Source organism: Ptiloglossa arizonensis, chromosome 1 (assembly GCF_051014685.1).
Source record: "Ptiloglossa arizonensis isolate GNS036 chromosome 1, iyPtiAriz1_principal, whole genome shotgun sequence".
Classification (NCBI taxonomy): Eukaryota; Metazoa; Arthropoda; class Insecta; order Hymenoptera; family Colletidae; genus Ptiloglossa; species Ptiloglossa arizonensis.
This window is the reverse complement of record NC_135048.1, coordinates 7,650,087-7,669,656: the sequence shown is the minus strand read 5'-3', so window position 1 is coordinate 7,669,656 and position 19,570 is coordinate 7,650,087. Positions and strand designations below refer to the sequence as shown.

General features: G+C 37.6%; 1 protein-coding gene and 1 long non-coding RNA gene across 2 annotated transcripts in view; one reads left to right on the top strand and one right to left on the bottom strand.

The window, feature by feature from the left end:
• Window positions 1–3,490: 3,490 nt before the first annotated feature.
• The window catches only part of LOC143152372 (uncharacterized), a 66,949-nt gene continuing 50,869 nt past the window's right edge, over window positions 3,491–19,570 (top strand). Inside the window, exon 1 of the mRNA XM_076322410.1 lies at window positions 3,491–4,284. Coding sequence (XP_076178525.1) covers window positions 4,227–4,284 — 58 coding nt within the window. The 5' untranslated portion in view covers window positions 3,491–4,226. The remainder of the gene's footprint in view (window positions 4,285–19,570) is intronic.
• Window positions 16,043–18,206, bottom strand: LOC143151909 (uncharacterized). The gene is made up of 3 exons (XR_012993466.1): window positions 18,084–18,206; window positions 17,231–17,352; window positions 16,043–16,097 (listed from the first exon to the last, which is right to left on the bottom strand). It is a non-coding gene; the product is annotated as an uncharacterized LOC143151909 (long non-coding RNA).

The following is a 19,570-nucleotide window of genomic DNA, read 5'->3' as shown; positions in this document are numbered from 1 at the left end:
TACAATTAATATTAAGCTACTCTATTTTTTAGAGCATCCTTAAAAACCAAATAAGAAGAAATATTTTAAAACAAGCAGGAATCTTTGATCGATGAATTTATAAGTCTCTGGCTTGTGCATTATCCATCAAGGAAAATTGTTTGACAAACACTTGCCCTTTCATTCTATTTCGTTGAGGCGAACCATGTTTAATGGACGCTAAGAAAGAACGAGGGTGTAAAAAAGGATAGAGTAAACCAGATTAAGTAAGTGGCAGGTGCGTGCGGTCGTGGCACATTTTTGTCGGATTATTGTCACAGAATGATGCATCCTGTGCATCTTGCGCATCTTGTTCGTCCCAAGATGTGACTTTCTTTTACGTTAAGCAACGATGATAATTTATTTTCGAACAATTCACTTGCTAATACAAAATTTTAAAAATTGTAAAATTTAGAGTTCTGTTTAAGAATCAAACAGTTCTTTTATTATTTCAAATTCTATAATTTTTTCTAGGGATCTCAATATTGATATTGCATGAAAACATCTTGGCATCTTCATAAGAGATATCGTAACTTCACAAATGTTGTGTTGGTCAACTACAAAGAACGACGATCGAAAGGAACAGAGTGTTCAATATTCAGTAGCATTGTCGCCTTTTGACTGTCAGCTGCGAATTTTAAAAGGGAGGCCAGTGTCCACAACTTGTACTTACAAGTTGTAATCTGCTATTGTAACCGTTACATGCATTTCAAATTTCTTTCTTTGTATCGATGTACGAGTCTTACATGTATATCAAGCAGTGATTCTTGATTCAGAATGCGTTACAATCTAAAATACGTGCTCATATTTTGTTCAATTTACAAAACACGTTATTCAAAATTACCGACACGTGTAAAGAATAATTTCGAGAGAAGTAATGCGATAGCGATGTATAATGAAATTTAAATTTTGTAAAAGTTGTAATTTGAAAAAGTTTATATTTTTCAGAACGAATAAGACAACAAAATTAATGCTGTTTGCCATGAAATCATGAAATGTTCTAAGATGGTAATTCCAACTGAATTTTGAGAACCGCTGGAGTGAAGTTTGAAAATTCTACCATCGTTGCGTTATATTATATAAATCACAAGAAGATATTTTGAAGATCAAATTCAATTTGTGAAAGAAGATAAAATTGTCAAGCCTGGAAATAATTCGTCACTGAATACTAACGATTCGGAACTATTTCGGGGAAATGATGCGGGGACTGAGTCGAGAAGATAGTAATCTTTTGAAGCTAGGATTTTTCAAACGCGATTGTAAGCTTATCAATCTCTGAGAAAGATGCAAATTTTGCCATGTGTTCATGATAATGAACACTAATTCTAAATTCGGTACATACAAAATATTTTATGAATGTTATTTTATAATGAAAATTTATTGAACAGTACTGTTCAATATAGTAGTAATAGTATAGCACATATTAAGCGTAATAATACGATTTGTCGTCCGATAAACTTTATGGAACAACCTATTATATTATAACTATACCTGTGCTAAACTTTTATTATACTTATACTACATCGTATTATTACGCTGAATATGTGCTGTACTATTACTACTATACTGATAAATTCTATACTATATTTATTTCATCTATTTTTTTAATTCCATATTACGATCAATAATGAATTTGTTATCGTTAATTTTATAGGATAATAAATAATAATTTTCATGAACAAATTTTGTTATTGCCTCATCTAAGTTACTTAATCAGAGTGAAAAATTTGATTGCTTAGGATTATTCCTGGAACAGGTATACATCGTGCGGATGAAGCAACAATATCTTTTTCTTATCTAACTTTAAGAGAACTGTGTTTGTTAGAAACTAGAATTACAACGCCCCCGTCCTAATTTAGTAGCGGAACAGAGACGTCGCGGTTGTACAAATATTTTGTAATGGAGGGAGTAATGTGCATTCCCGCTGCTGTATTTGTGTTTCACCGTTGGCTTGAGGTCTTGATAAGGGCTCTACTCGAGGCAGAAATTTTTTAAGAAAACTGTTGTGTGTTCATAGTGCCTACAAACCGGCAAAGGATAAAGCGATGAGAATACAAGCAAGATTGGAATGGGAATGGAATCTGGTCGACAGCGCGCATGCGCCGAATACGTTCATTCACTCTACCGAATCATTCATAAATCGCAAGTCCTACGCGTATTCGTATAATTAACAATGAAGCTGTAAATTAGAAGTAAAGTGTTCGAAACTCTGAAAATTACATTGTGACATTTTCGTATGAACAAGCTGTAAATGCAAAAGGTATTTATTAATTCGAAGACTATTGGTAAATGAGTAAATAATTCCTTCATTCCAGATTTCACCTATAAGAGATATACATGGATTTATTGATATAGAATACTTGCATAGTGAAACAACAATATGATAATATTGAGGCTTGAAACTGAACATAATAACATTTATACGTGAAAATAATAAACATTGCAGGTTCAGTGTTTCACTATCTTACATTTACGTTTGAAATAAGTTTAAATTTAGCGAGCAGAACGGAAGCGATGTAAATATCTGTGGTTTTCCAATCGAAGTATGGTCGATGCACGGCTATTAACGATCACGTGACCATTGCCAAAAGATCGTGTCGGCGAATAAATGCGCAAACAGGCTCGTCCCACTCGAACTCATTGACGAAAGCCGAGCAGCTTTTATTTTTACGACGTAATCACGATGAGACGTCGCCTTCGATTCAGATGTAATTGACGCGTCGACCGCACACGCGCTCAGTCAGATACAGTGGGGATAAAGGAAGTGAGGATATACCGGATTTGAGACCGGTGGAAAGTAGGGACGGAATCAAGCCGACGCGTGTGCAAATACGCTGCTCGAGAAATAAATAAAGTATCATGCATTCGTGCAGTTCGAAAAATTCAACTCAATTACAGCATACATTTTAAACGATTCAATATCGAAGTTTCAGAATTTTTCAAATTTTGAACAATCAATATACTTACAGGGGATCGTCTAACTTGTCTTTTTTTAATATTAATTTTCTCGGGTTGAGTTTTGCACAATAAAATATTTCTTGTAATTTTTGATGAAGAGATCAAATTGCTGATGAAAAGATCGAGTTTTATCTTCGGTGCGATTATAAATTTAACCTCTTTGAAGGTGTTCTAAACAAACGTGTATGTTTAGTTTTTAAGTTATTTCAAATATCGTAATATAGAAATAACCATTACAATTGCAAATAAATCACTTAAAATGAAATAATGCATTCCTGACGAGGTTAAGAAGCTTCAAATTAGATCGGACCCATTGCTAATCGAATGCTGCACACCAACGGTGGGTTCTGGCGGCAGGGGGAAGATGGTGTGCGCACCGAGAAACTCCGGTGGTGGGGATAACTAAATTCACGAGTGGAAGAGAGGAAGTGGGGGGAGAGGCGCACGCACACCTATGCGGCTACGGAATTCGGAAGAGCGGCAACTTCAGTGGCATTCGTTTGCGAACCGCAGCACGGTGCGGCTCGCAGATATTTCGTGCTCGTTTCCCACTGCCGGCTACAACCCCCTGTCTCACGACGGCGCTCAATCTTTGACATGGCACAGATGAAGTGTACTCGCAATAGTTAGCCAGTCCTGTCGTTGTTGCAACGAAAGGGAAACTCTCGACAAATCGCGAATGAGACTAGAACTAGCCTGTCAAACTTCTCGACAATTTATTGTGGGGATTATCGACTGGGATCGAAACGATCGATCGAGCCGGTTTTCGGGAAGTTAGATAAGCTCCTTCCGAGAACAAAAGAATAGCAAACGGTATTCTGTCGCGTTCCTTCACGGTAAAACTCGTGGAAAGTGCTGCACGCTCCGGTTCACGGTGCGCTATTCGGAGGGACGGAACAAGAGAGAGGGAAAAAGGGAGGAAGTAAGAGAGGAGCCGTGCTCGCTGAAGAAAGGCGTGCTCACGACCGAGCTTTCGGGATTTCGTCTCTTCGTCGACGTATCCTGATTCTTTTCGATTGATTCTTTTCTTTTTTTTTTTAACTTGTTTAAGCTAAAATGTTCCGCTCCTCGGACAATTAACCGCGAACGTTGTTTACGCGCGTCGGTAAGTCGATGGACATCGTACAGTCGTTACCATTTAAACACCGGTAAATGTGTCGCGGTTAAAACTAATCGCGAGAATCAAAAGTGAGTGAGTTTGTGAGTGTTGTCTAAATAGATTGACGTTTGAAGAAGAAAGAATCCTGAATATGAGGCTCCGAAGGATGCTGATATTATTGGTCATTGCGAGTGCTGTTTACTGTCGAAGTAAGAACTATTTATTTTTGTTTATTGACATTTTTGCTCTTTCTGTTTTTCATATATAACGTGTACTTTAATTTACTTTGTCTGTCAGACGAGGATCATCAGCGACTACTTTTTATAAACAGAAATAATAATGCATGCATACAAAAATTAATTAAAATTGTAGGATAAATTTGTTTCATACGTATCTTCTTTATCGATGAAATCGACTTTGATGGGCCTGCTTAGTACTTTTACACGAAAATTATTTGTATTTTTTAATACATAGAATACGCATTCGACTATATATGCACACTTGAAAAATACCCAGAAATGTGTTAAATTGATTCTGCGAATGTAATGTGTTTCGATATTGCAGTGAAACTTTGCAACTATCTGTACAAGGAACGACTGGAGGCACGTGCGCTCAACAATTTTCAAAGTCGTTTTCCTCGAAAACAGAGTTACGGATGAAAAACCTTTATCTTACATTTTTTGTCTGTTTTACGATGAAAATGTATATTCATTTCTCTAGTATTATTTTTCTGGTCCAACGAAAATACGATCAAAACATCTTTTGATTTTTAATACTTTTAATGAGTTTCTATTTTTTTTTTTTTTTTACTTTCTGGGAAATCTACAATAATATTTCTGTAATCAGTCTTAATTCAATTGATTGTAAGGTACAGTGCACACAGTCAGTATAATTGAGTTTCCAAATCACAATGGATTTTTACAAATTTTCATTGCTTTATCTTATTATTATTCTCTAACTTTACCCTGTACTTTTAATGGTCATTTATAAGTGGCAAAGTACTATTCATGCCTTAATGACGCACTTTCGATCTCGAATCAGTTCAGTAGCTTTTTTATTCGCCGACACGCGAACGATTTGTTCGGCCCTTTATTCGTACCTGGGGCTATTCTTTCGTTTTAGCTGGATGGTACTGTTGCGTTTCTGGCCATTGATCAAACAACTTTTATTTATAGCTGAGACAACAACGTCATTGAACTTTGAATTTTTCTTTTGCACATTTTATAAGCTTGAATGCCTGTCAAAGATTCTGAAAGTTGCCCCGATATCACATTGGGTAATAATGTTCATGCAAGACATCAACTCACAGTTTATATATGTCAGGTGATAAAAATGGCTGAAATTAATATTTAACACATTTTTCCTTATATTCTACATTAATATAAATGTATAAAACAAACACTAAGACTTAGGTTATTTTAATAATTACTAATAAATATATATTTATTACATTATAGAGTATATAGTCATTCTACGTATTGTATCATTCAACTAGGAATACCTAAACATACTGTCAGCTATTGTCATTATGAAAGACACTTCTGCATTACTAATGACGACTGTTTCATTTATCAAATAATTTTTTCAGTAAGTTGATTTTAACTAGTTTTCGATAATGTTGAATTTATGATAAGTCACCTTTAGGGTTTTATCGTACTACTGTCTTAGAATGAAGATCATTCGGAATGTTTTATCTTACTTTGGTTTAAATCAATATTCTTTTGCTTATAAATAATTGTGATCTTTTAATAAGGAATGCCAGGTGGAATTAAAACATCTTGTATTATAGTCCGCCTGCAATGTCTAAACGAATTTATTACTCAGTCTAACAGTATTGAAAGATCTCCCGATGATTGTTTCGATATTTACGTCAGATTGTTGCACACTTTTCATGAATCGTATCTCACGTTGCTGTATCGGTCATCTCGTAGGAATTCGAGCTTCATGTCTCAGGTATACTGACCTGAACGACGGTTATTTTTGTCCTGAGCCACCGTGAAGACGGATCCGCGTGCGTCTATGAATTTTTATTCGAAAAGCCCTGGACTCCTAGAGCAAACCTTTCTGAATTCGAAATTAGTCCGAATCGCAAATCTATTCGCGTGTACGACGATTAGTCATACTTCGAAACAGTAAATAAAGATTATATCCTATTATATTTTCATGCACTAAGCACGCTTCGTTTTTATCCGAGACTATCTAATTATTTGTACTACTTAATACCATGATTTCTGGTTTTAACCCCGACGTGGCATCCTTCGGAATTTATTGAAACCAAAAACCGTTAATTAATTTTAGTACAGAACCATAAATCATCCATTCCGACGAGAGAACGTGGGAAAAGCGGGAAAACATTTCTCAGGGAACAATACAAGAATCTCGCAAACAGCATACTTATGCAGACTGATGTAACAGATTTAACGGAGACTTAAATATTCATTACTTTTTGAACAATTGTACCTCTTTCAAAGCCGATAGACTTTGCTTCACAAAGTAAAAGCTGGATTCCTAGAGCCCAAAGCTGAACTAATTGACGATGACGAGTTCATCAGGTAGGTTTGTTCGTGAAAATTTATGAGTCACCGTATACGTGGACTGAACATCTAATGTAATTCAGGTGACGAACGGTTATTCCAATTTAGAAGTCACTTTGATTTTAAGTTTGGACTTCGATTGTCTTCTCGAACAAGTAATCGGACACCTAAGTTAGGAGTTCTAACCGTTTAAATCTAAATGGGTCACAACGTATCGCGTAGAGGCTAAAATTTTGATCGTTTTCCACGCGATTGCGTTAGTACTTGTCGTTTTTTCTAGCCTAGTAAGCGAGGAAACGAGCATCAATCCCACCCTCGCTAAACCCTAATCGCTTTGTAGTCCTTCCACGGAGCTGAAGCTCCCTAACACCGACAGAGATTGGTTTCTAAGATAATCGACGGTAAACTGGATTCTAAGCCGTCCAAAATACTTCCTTTTTTTTTTTCTTTCGCCCGTCACTCCACCTCTTTCTGGATTTTCTCGACATCGCAGATAATCGAGACTTTACTTACCTGAACAACTCCTTTTAAACGCGAAACTGCACTCTCTTGAACGTCTTTGCGACTCATTTCTCTAGCATTTTTATCCTTAAGGATATTTTTACTGTGATGGAACAGCTAGAGTTCGTTTTTGAAAAAGAGTAAGGACGCCTTTCTTTCGTGGGATTGTTAGTTTCAAGCGTCTTAGATCGGAGGATCTTGTATAATAATTCCGAAAGATGAAAGGAACATTGCGAACCAAAAAGTATTTTTCTTTGAATCGATGCATTGGATATTTCGAACAAAGATTTCTACTATCACGTTTTTGGAATGTAAATATCATAGATACTGGAGGTCAATCGGTGCCTACGCGTTGCGAAATTGGTGCATCGAGTACTGCTATTTCAATTACAAAATCCCTTATCATTCTTTTAATGTATCAACTTGGTAGATCTTGGAATTTTGGCGATCTGTTAGCGATCCACCATTTTGTTTATCGATATCGAACCGATAATAATACTTTTCTTCAGTTTTATAATAGAGTCAAACTGTTCGACGATATTTTATTGTATCAGTGTAGTCAGAAGTGAATTTCATTACTTGAATAAAACAGAACCTTGGTCCCTAACAATTTATTCGTCGAGGACACGATCAAACTCAACTCCCCAACTCTTTCGAGCCGCCAGGAACAAGGTGAAATTCCTGCGCGCCAGTCAATTTACACCTTGCAAGAGCAAGGTAAAAAAGGGCTCTCAGGAAACCATTAGGGGGGAAGGTTCCAAAAAATGTTTCTTATTCCAAGACCGACCGCAACGCAGTTCATTTCACTCTCCTCTAATCTTGAAGTGTACCGCGGTAAGATCGAGCATGTCGGGAAGATAGGGACTCGTTCTTTTGGTAGCAGCCGATGATGATGGTCTGTGTGAACTGGTGAAACGAGAGGACCAGCAAGAACGTGATCTTCTGGAAAGGGGCAATTATACCAGCGAGGGGAAACTGTTCTTGAGAACATTGAGGTTTAATCTTGGATACATCGAACCACATGTCTGCCGGAGAATTTTGCACGACCGCATTAGCACTCGACGAAGTAGACAGATATAGAATTTTGTTTCTTCGTGTAGAACTCGGTATGAAAAACAGATCTCGCAATAGGTGTACAGCAGCAGATAGAAAAACGAGGACGTCCAGTTGACGGTGGTCAATTAAATTTAAGGAATTGGTTCGAGTGTTCGAACTATTTAATTTATAGATGTTACGAGCCTCTAGGATCTCATTTATATAGGATTTTGATAGCCTACGTATTATGAAATTTAAATCATTTTGATCGGTATTGGATCGAGTACGGTTTCTTATATTAGAAAATTGTTTAACAGGCAGAAGAAACTAGTAAACTGTGCCAGATAAATCTCAATTTTATATTGAAGATAATTAAATTTTTCCAGTAGTGAACGTAAGGATATAATTCTTTACAGTGACCAATTCAGTGTGTTGTCTTCTTGGTAAAAGTTTCTAGTAGTTGTAGTGTTTGATTCAATTCACTATGGAAAGGTATAATAGATAAGAACAGCCATCTTGCAATCTGGATTGCAAATATTATACATCTTGGATATGGACGTTCAGCCATCAAAGGTACTAATGCTGTGAACATTCCTGTTTTAAATGCAGATTTTTAGGATGCAAATAATATGGCTCTTAAAGGTCTAGCAGTGTCTATTCAATAAAAAGTTTGCGTATGGTGTCTCTGCCTTGAGTACAAATTCCCACTTTCAACTATTTTGGCTACATTGGGAATATCATTTTCCAACGTATTAATAACGTCCATCACGTGTACACTGAGGAATCTTAAACGCTTCTTTCATTAGAGACCCTGCACACGCAATCCAACTACTTAGTGTCCTAAGAAAGCTATTTGAATGGCGTCGACGGTACGTAACATTCCAGCATCACAGAAATATCTTAATTAGAGGTCCACCGAAAACCGAACAAAAGATCTCGAGCATACCTTGGTCGGCACCTGTTCCCCGATTAGCCGGCTTCGTCACGATATTGCGCTCATTAATCATGATCGTCGAGTGCATCGCAACACCGGAAAAAACACCACTCTCATCGTATCTCGACGGAGTTGCTCACCTCTATGCTCTCAAGGGGAAGTAATCCATCATCGCTTTGGCGACAGCCACACTATCAAAACCACCACGATATCTCAGGAGGCGGTTATTCGTCTTTCTCCTTGCTACAGAATCGAGAACAAAGGGTGTCTGTGTCTGTGCGCTGGGATCCATTAGGATGCACGCCAAAAAGGTGTTAGAGCCATTAGGTGAGAGAATAGTTGCAGTTTTCGTCGTCGACAAAGTGACTTTCGTTTTGTTTCACTGAATTCTCTGTTTTGGAAGTCCATTGTGTCTCAATCGTGTTGCGTACACGGTGTCCTCATTTTTAACTCAAGTCGTAGTACGTTTCAGGTTGCGATTGTTTAGAAACCGACTATGTTCTTAACTAATTGCTTTTTATAAATAATGCATTCGTTGTACGATGCGATTATTGCATAATACAAAATATTATCTTAAATATTTGAACTCTCTTCCGCGAAAAAGGTGTGTTTCAATAAGGTAGATTTAAACCGTTATTTTTGGCCACTTAATTTATAATCTTGTTGTACTAATTTAGTTTTATAGAATGTATGTTTTTTTTTTTTTTTTGTTGATGTCAGTAATAATTTTCAGATGGCCGAAGCAGATTTCTATCCATTTCTTAAAAACCCGCAGATTGTAATTTGCAACGCACTTAGGAGTACAAAAGTTCTCGACTCTAGATAAAGAAACAAAAAATATTTTACCCATATTAGACAGTTCTCGCACGTGACCAATAATTTTGCAAGTTTCGTAAAATTATAATGATTCTGTTAAGATTTTGTTATATTAGTCAATTTGATTGTATTGATAATATTTTTAAGATAGCGATTCGTAGAATTTGCGGATACAATTTTTCGTAAAAAAATTGTTTCATTTCTTGAACAATGAGCGACGAACGAACGGGAATGAAAGCACGTTTCATAAAAACTGCACGTGTGCGTGCACAGCGCACGCGCGCATAGGCGTAACCGAGACGATCAATTGACGTATATTAATGTATCACGATCACGTTCGTGCGTGGATCGACCGATTGGGGAATGCGCTCGTGGCACATCTGCCCTTCGAAGCGCGCGACCCTTGAAACAACAGGTAGATTGTTATCGTGACGAGGCTTTCGCCACGATAGATAGAGGCGAACGAAGAAAGCCGAGACTGAAGATAATCGTGTGTACTGAAGCGGTGGAAACGTTTCCGGAAGTGATCGCGATTCCTTTGCCTCTGAAAGGAGAAATTCCACGCGTTCCACACCTCGGTCTGACGCAATGTTACGTGGTAACGGAGCAATCGTTCAATTACATAAAAACGAATCACGATGAACAGAACATTTTCCTCGACAATTTTCGAACCATCTGTGAAAAAATAAAATGCGGCCCTTACAAAATGTAATACACGGATGTCCAGTCTTCAATGTTGAGGTTTGACGTTTTCATGAACACTGTTCGAGTCCATTGCGTTCAATTTTAGTTTTCAAGATTCTTTTTACGAGCAGGTTGGAATGTCCAATGAAGTTTATTATTATTACTTCCGTAAATTATTAGTAAAATGATTATTTGCAAATGTGAGTAAATGAAATGGGGTCATTGAGGCCCGTGATGACAAATGGTGATGACTATTCCTGGTATACTGAGAACTAAAAGAAATACAGAGTAGTCGGATAACTCTGGCCATCTCAAATAACTTTACTCATTTACTACGTAGTTTAAGTAACTGAAAGTAATTGAATGTTGCTTATAAAAAGTATATAGCTTCTGAGAGTCCATAATAGGGTGGTAACAATTTTTCCAGAGAAACGTAGAGAAGGTCGACTTCGTTTCTTTAAATGGTACATGCAATTTTTTATGGTAGAATTTGATACAGTAACAGATTTTGAAAATAAAAGAAGTGTCAAGGATTTTCCGAATTGCTACAAAACACACATGGCGTAATGTTTTAATAGCTAAATATCTAAAAAAATTAATAATTTTAGGCTTGATGTATTTTGATATTTTTATTTCCAAAATTTATCACTCTATCGAATTTTGTCATGAAAAAGACAAAGTTGACCTTCAGGTTTCTACTATATTATTTTATTTTCTTAGTATCTAAAGTGTAAACGATATTTTGAGATACACAGAGACTATCTTATACATCATTTTGCAATTTCATATTTTTGGATCGACAAAATAAGAGCGTTGAATTTCAATGTTTAAATTCTCTATCGATAGCGGATTGAAACGTAATCTAAAAAATTCGATTTTCTTCCGATATTGCAAAGGAAAACGTTATTTCGCAGCAGAGTGGGACGACGAATAGATGGTTGATGGAAATTGCGCATAATAACTCGTATTCTATCCCAGTGGAACATCGTGGGTGGGTGGTAAAGGGATAATATTTGTCTGGAATTGTCCGTGGACTATCGAAGCATAATATTGCACGGTGTGTAGGCAGCAAATAATTGATATGCAAATGTGCCTTTTATGCTCGATACCATTGACGATGTGGTATCGTGACGATGTGGTATCGTTTTATTACACACTATCGTTCGTAATTTTAGGATTCATTTCGTAGTTTCGTGATCTTGCTACCGGCTAAAGTTTATTGGAAGCTTTACTAGCGTTTCGTAGCTATTTTAAATTTCGGATCTTGGATAGATCATTATCGATACGTAATTAAACAAATCTATATCCCCTAATGCGAAAAGAAAGAAAAAATTGATTGCAGGTAACACAGGTGACTTCCACTTAGACTTTCGAACCGTGCATAATTCTTTTTCATTGTTCAGGTTACAACCTCTTAAGGATTTAATTACGAAGTGACATCCCGAGAGCCAGGTAAACAAATATTCGATCTCTGTTATCTCGCCGACTCGTTCCATTTTGTATACATTGGGAATAAGAGTGGGACGTGACAACCTGAGAAACAGAACTTGCGACAACCTGACAGACCGACTGTATTTTTATAATACATATTTTACAATCTAGGATGAATTCGAAGGATGTATTTTCCGAAGGTACAAATTACGTTTAAACAATACTTTTACTGTTGCGGTCGGATACTATTCATCGTAAAATATGTATTAAAATAATTTTTGTCGTTCGATAAAACTTACTTAACAGTCTAGTACCAGGTTGCTCGATAAATTTTATCGAACGACAAAACTTATTGAACAACCTGTTACAAGTGCCCTCCATAACCGATTCGTAACTTGCACGAATCTCGTTCCGTCGTTACACGTTGATTAACAATAGCGGTGGAGCGGCGGAGTGCGATACCGGTTCGTCGGGAATAGACCTCCTCTCGATTTTCAAAGATCATCGGTTCATTGTGGAGCCGTCCTGTGTAGCTCGGTTCCTCTTTGTCTATGGCGATTCAATGGCTTCGGCATTTCGCGTCCGAGTATGGCCGATACGAGAAGCCCGCGATGCGGTTTTCCCACAGTTCGTTCCGTCGTCGTCCGTTCCATTTGCCGCACAAATGTTCGATCGCTTGGAAAATAACGAACGCACAGTTAACTCCCGGGATATTGTCTCGCCACGGAATCGGGAGGAATTCCTCGAAAACCGCAGGAGCAGTCAAGCAGACTCGTCTTCCTTCCTTTTTCGACTGTGAAATTGATTTAGGCGCGCAGAAACGAAAAAATTATTCCCTCACAAAAGAGAACTACGTAAAAACTGATCGGGACCTTTTGGTAACTGAAACCACGGTTCCCGGTTATTCATTTCTCTTCGAGTTTGTTCAAATTAATTGAATACGATGTGACATTCATTTAATACTCTAATATTATTGAATTACTTCGAGCAACGTTACGAGTTTCGCGTCTAAAGCGGATATTAATATCCTTATTAATGTCGTGAGAAATGGCTGTGGAAGTAAGTTAACGATAGTAATGTTTAATTTAATCGTTCAGTTCCCGTTCGACGATCTAAATTAGAAAAATAAAATGACGCTCGATCGCAAACTTACGGACGATAGGGTACGCGCGCACTCGACCCTCGAAATTTGCTCACCACAATGCCATTGTTAATCCGTACAGTTTCTTTTTTAAGCAAGGTTTCTATCGATTGGCCGAGGGGCTCTCGTTGCGAGGTGATTTACGGGGCCCCATAGTACGAATCCAGAGCATGAGAGTTTAATACTTGTTCGAGGGATACCGCTGCAGAAATTCAACGCGCACGAAGAATCTATCGATCGCGAGGATAAACGTATCCTCGTGCACCCTTCGACCTCCCAGAGCCTACATCTCGACGTCTCCCTTGGTCAATAAATTATTCTGTGGGTCTTAAATATTTTCTATGTTGGAACCTTTAATTTTATTTCTTTGCATGGTACAGGGAGAAAGGTAACTTCTAAAAGAAGTATTCAGAAGGATTCGCATTTGTAAATTAATTTTGCGAAGGTATACTAATTCTCGCTTTCGAGTAATCATTTTCAACCCGCTTTCTTGTGAACTGGTGATTACAAGTTTGTCTCTTGAGAGCGAAAATCACCATATTATGTTTACTGGAAACTTCTGTATGTATTCTGCAACATAGAGTTCATCCAAATAGACATTATCAATAGCACGTCACGATTATTAACTCTTTTTACATTTTCCCATATGATAGTCTATACTGTATAAGAGAGCAATTTTCAGCGGCTAGACACTTCTATTGATACTAATGGTAGACCTTTGAACCAAATGTAATACAAAACGTACATAGACGCGGACATGTACGGTTAGAAAAATATAAGAGGCGATCTAATTATCAAAGATGATCTACGCTCGGGAAGATTACTAAAGGTAAATAGCAATGTCATTAGAAAAGTAATTTTTCGTATCAAGAGAAATTGTATCACTCAATAAACAACTTTCGATCGTATCAATAATCCGATAATAGATTTAATCTCTATTTCTATGTCAAACAATATTCCAACAAATCTGTTTAAAATTTCCTTCAGCGTTGCCGACAGGTTACCCCTTTACGATCTACCGTCAGGTATTTAGTCAACTATTTCCACGTAGACAGAACCAAAAGGACATAATCACCGATGTCCCGACGATCACTACAATTAATTCGTCAACCGATGTATCAGATCCCGTAAATCTGCCGTGAATGTAAATCCGCGCGGAGCAAATCTCAGTTATTCGTAATCGCGCGCAAGATCCACGTGCTTTTCGTTCATAATGAGCGGGGAAAAGGTTCCTTTGGTCGAGGGGTAGGGTTCCTGGTTGGTTGGCCAGGTGCCTTCTACGCGTGTCACGCGCTCACGTTGTTCCTTCGTTCTTTCGACGAACCGGGCAGAAAGATTGAATGTCCGCGTGTATCGTGCGGAAGGGTATCGAAGGAAAGAAGAGAACAAACATCGAGTCGCGGAAGTGGGTGGTGTGAACCCCGCGGCAGATGTTGCGTTCCATCACGAATATCGTGGAGCTCTCTTTGGTTCTTGCACGATATCTAGCACACGTGCCCTTATTGCCGTTGAAGAGTTCGTGTTCCTGTTTCGACGAGGACCGCTCCAGCGGCGGCAGCTTGCAATACCCTATTGTGCGCGTTCCTTTTCGACGATTTCTTGACTTCTTCAATAGTCTGCGTGCGCAAGCTGCCGAGGATCATCCGTTGTTCCTCGATTATTCGTAATTTATTCGTAAATTTAATCGCGATAGTATCCCCATCAGATTCCGACCGTTGGACAAATTTGTTTTGGTAACACAAGTTGAGGAGATGCAATGACCGTAGAGTCAGCCACGTGGTATTGGAAATTACCCAGGATGAACAAAAATGTTGGACAAATGGAAAATAACTTGATGCAGGATACGGTGTAGATTAAAAATAATTATTCCGTGTTCTACACCAATACAGTATGCGTGGTTTCTAAACTTTACCGAACCCCTGAAGCTTGTACTTACGGGATTACATGTAACCTGTATAATTTTCTCTTGCACCATCATCATATACAAATTCTTAGAAATATATTCATAAAAGAGAAATAGATGTAAGAGTATCGGATAGCAACTGGTGTTGTATCTAATCTCCAAAATAAAAGATTCTATCCCTGACCGCTAACTTATCCTAAAACTGAACGATCCACCAATCATTTCTTACCGTAACACTCGTTTAGAAGGAAATAGGTACACGAGATTGTAAAGAAATACGCGTCCATTTCATCGGTGGTCCAAGTGAAATATTCTTACCTCGTTTGTCAGCGTATTGGAAGTCCTACGTTATGTCGTGTGTCCGTTTATCCCGCGTTCTCCCTTTAATGACACAGGTACACGCAAGCGAACGTTGAAAGTTCGGCACGAGCTACACCGGTGAGAGACTGGTTTTCATGGCTTACGATTCTGGACAATGAACAAGTACATGCATGCGAACTTACGCACGGGATGTATTATGAACATAAGTGGGCACGTACTTGCAATCTTCCTTTAGCAACCTCTGAATGCATAACACGTTTTACTTGCTCTCGTACTCCGTGCAACGTTCGCCAGTTGTTTCTCCGTTAACCATTGAACGACGAGTGCTTGACGAGTCGTGCGAATATTCGAAAAATTTGTGTTTCATTAGCATAGGGCGTATACGAGTGCGTTTGTGATCGAATGCAGAGAGTTTTAACGACACGAATATACCGAACAGTTAATTGAAATCGTAAAAAATAAATTGTTTGCAAATATCGTCAAGATTCTAGGATATTTGTCCCTTTTCGCTCGAAGCACACCATAAACTGCTGTTACGGTAAGGTGATTCCACGTGAAACCTTAATAACCACATGAGACCCCCAACAAACCAAAAGCATGACCCGTAACCGGATAGATATTATAATAAATGGTACACTAAGCAAAGTTCGAACCACGAAAGGTCTTCTTCACGTTCGAGTGGCGGTAGCGGACGTATTTCAGACGCGGGCTGGCTGTTCCACCTGCGAAAAGACACGGGATTGATTAGATTAGAGTAGGTTTACGGAAAACGTACAGGATGACTCTGTACGAGGTGACCAAACTCCTAGGAGTTCGTTCTACGCACCATGAGAACGAAGAGTGGCCTCAATAAAATTGAAAAACACCTTTGGAAAAATGTTCACCCTAAAGGGTAACTAATATGTTGCTTAATAAATTTTGTCGTCCGATAAGAAATGGAGTTTTTAGGTTCGTAGTTTTATTTTTCTAAAAATGATACTACTGAAGTTGCGTGAATACTGAGAATGAATACCAGCTGATGAACATGTGTGAATTAAGTGATCAGAAATCAAAATTATGTACTCCTTATATCGACTAAACAATGATATTAGTTTATACGTTTCGACGAAAAGAGAAAAATGATCTTACATCGTTTTCTTCTAAAATGAATATTTACAACTGAAAATGCAATTTTTTTTTTAAGTACCGCGCATCTTGATCAGCGTTTCCTATGTACTGTCATCTTGTCACTTCTGCACGCTTAATAACATGTGACGTTAAAAAAAAGTATAAGCTTTTTCAATTATAAATATTCGTTTTAGAGAATGATTTTATAAGACTCTTTCGCTTCTTTTATAGGGCACATACATATCAGTATCATTATTCCACTGATACAACTTCTTTCAAAATTGTTTAACCCCATTTATCTGACATATTACCCAAATAGCATTGTCGAAACCTACAATCTAACACGCAACTCATTAAAAAAGCGTGTTTTCACTTCAAATTCTCTCGTAAGATATCCAAGATTTTTCAACCATCGGTACCGTTTGAAATTTCTATCATTATCGGTCCAAGGAATTCGAAAATTACCACTGATGATAGTACAATTAGAATGGACCGAAAAAAAGCATCGATTCCTAGACGAAGCATGGGCGAAAAAAGAGGGAACATCTTGGTCACGCGAGTTATCCTTTCAAATGACAAATTCGGTCCGGAACCCCCGTTAAGGCGTGCCGACACCGATAATTATTCCCAAAGGACTCCGGGAACGAGAGACCCAGTCCAGATCCCACACGCGATCCAAAATACATGATCGATCGCACGAAAATACCAGATGGTGGACCGACCCGTGATTATGTTAGAAATTACTTACGCGTTCTTTCTGCGAAGAGAGCAGCATTTTTATGGGATGACGTGTTACGAGACGTGTGGATTACAAAATTTCGTGGTTTCAAGCACAATCTGTGCTAAAATAACATGGATCGTCGTCTCCGGCTGTAAAATCAAATTGGTTCAACATAAAGTCAAGTGCTGGGAAAAAATTTAAATAGATGGAAATAGTATGAAATAAGACACGAGGAAAGAAAATATTATTTTACTCATTGAACGACCAAAAGATACTTTACATAAACAATATCTTCGATTCATTTTTATGTACTACCGATAATCAGATTGCCAATGATAAATGTTTTGCAACATTTACTTTAAACTCAATTTATAAAATGATGATATTACTTAATGCGCTTGAAACTTACTAATACAAAATTCACTTAAAGTAGCATTTATTTAAATTCGTACAAAATACTTATCTCAAACTTTAGTAATACTTTGATGTGTAAATCGTTGGTTGAAAATTCTAATAAAAGTGATAAATTAGTCAGATACAAGCAATATTTAAACTGAATATTTTAAACCTTTCCACAAAACAAATATGAAGCATATTTATAAATATAATAAGTATTTAAAAACGTTTAAAATATACCAGTTCAAATTTACTATTAAAACATCTGTTCAAGTATTTATGAACAATACGAACGGTTCTATTCACCAGTGCTATATATCATAGCACACCGTGATACGTTTATTTAATAATAATACGTATATCTTTCTTGCATCGGAATTGCATACAATATGAAAAGAAATATTGAGTAACGGAAAAGTATATAGTTGGAAAGGTATATATATCTACGATACAACGGAGAAATATATACTTTTATTAACCTAACCTCGATTTTCTTAATTTTGGCGCGCGAAAAGCCTTTGATCCGCCATCGCTGATCTAGACAATGGAAGCACGCGTTCCTCTCGACGCAGCAACGACACGCACATCGTCTAGGTAGGCATCCGCGGATTATAAGAAACTTCCGGTTGACTCCTTCGCTCTCCACTCATTCCGATGGTCATTGTTGCATTGCCAGCGAGTGTGACGACCTGACAACCTCGATCCACTCTCAAGACACCTCTTCCTTGCGCCACGATTACGTTCTAAGACGTAATTTCCTTCGAACGAGGTCACGTCGGATTGTTCGCCGCTTTTTTTTTTTTCTTTTTTTAAACGACTGAGTAATCGGCTGAGAACTTGACTCACGGTTCACCAAAGAGGGCGCGGTACCTGTCCCTCTTTAGGTGTTTCCTGAGAGATCGAGTTTGTTCGCGTTCTCAGTCGTAAGGCGGTTCTATTAGAAACTCTGGCATTTCTATGGCCGATCTCGCGAATGTTTAATCGGAAAGTAAGATCGTTTCATGATCGGCCGTACCGATCCCTCCTGGAATTCCAAATAGATAACACGAAAGTGCCATTTAAGAGGCTAGAAATTCTCTTGGAATGTTAATATGCCACACAATGATTCAAATGCAGTATGCTTTGCTCAAATGATTTAATAATCTCGGACACCTAATTCAAAATAAACAGTTATGAGAACTCGCTGATAAGATACCGAAGCATACCCAAGTCGAGTCACAGCTGACTCGATTAAGTCTTGATAGGTTTCGTTTCGTTTTGTGCGCAGCACGTGTTTTTGTTCGGTTCGTAGATTATTATTTTCTTCCTGTGGAACGAAGTTGCACATACGTCAGAAATTGTGCAATTTATTGTAATAAGCTTTTACTCGAATATATGTAGTTTTAGCAAATTTTGCAAATAAAGTGGATATTCGTGGATCGGGAATGAATTTTGTCTTGTTATTGTTTACACATTGAGGCCCAAGTTCTAAGAAACAACGCGAATAAAATTTAACTCCGTGATGATAGAAATTCGTTCGTTATTTACGAACGGATATTTTCAATTTTATTCGTGATTCACGAATTGTTTTCATGAAATTTAATTTCTTAACATTGATTACAATCTAAGAAATACTTTCAACAAATACTCAGAAATGTATTTATCAGTCTTATCAATGATTAACAATTTTTCAATTGGTCGATTCAAATACAATAAAATGAACCTTGCAGATTATTATTATTATTATTATTATTATTATTATTATTATAATGTTTCTATTACACATATAAAGAGAAAGCGCGAGCACAACAAAGTGATTGAATATTACGTCGTAACTCAACCTCAAAGAGGAGAGTCCAAGTACAGATAAACAATCGCGTACCTCTGTGAAGTTTCCACGAAGAAGGCCTAGGAAAGGTGGCTACACGTTGGGGACGAGTGTTATATAACACTGACTGAGGACACAAGTCGATCCAAAGCAGAGGATCATCT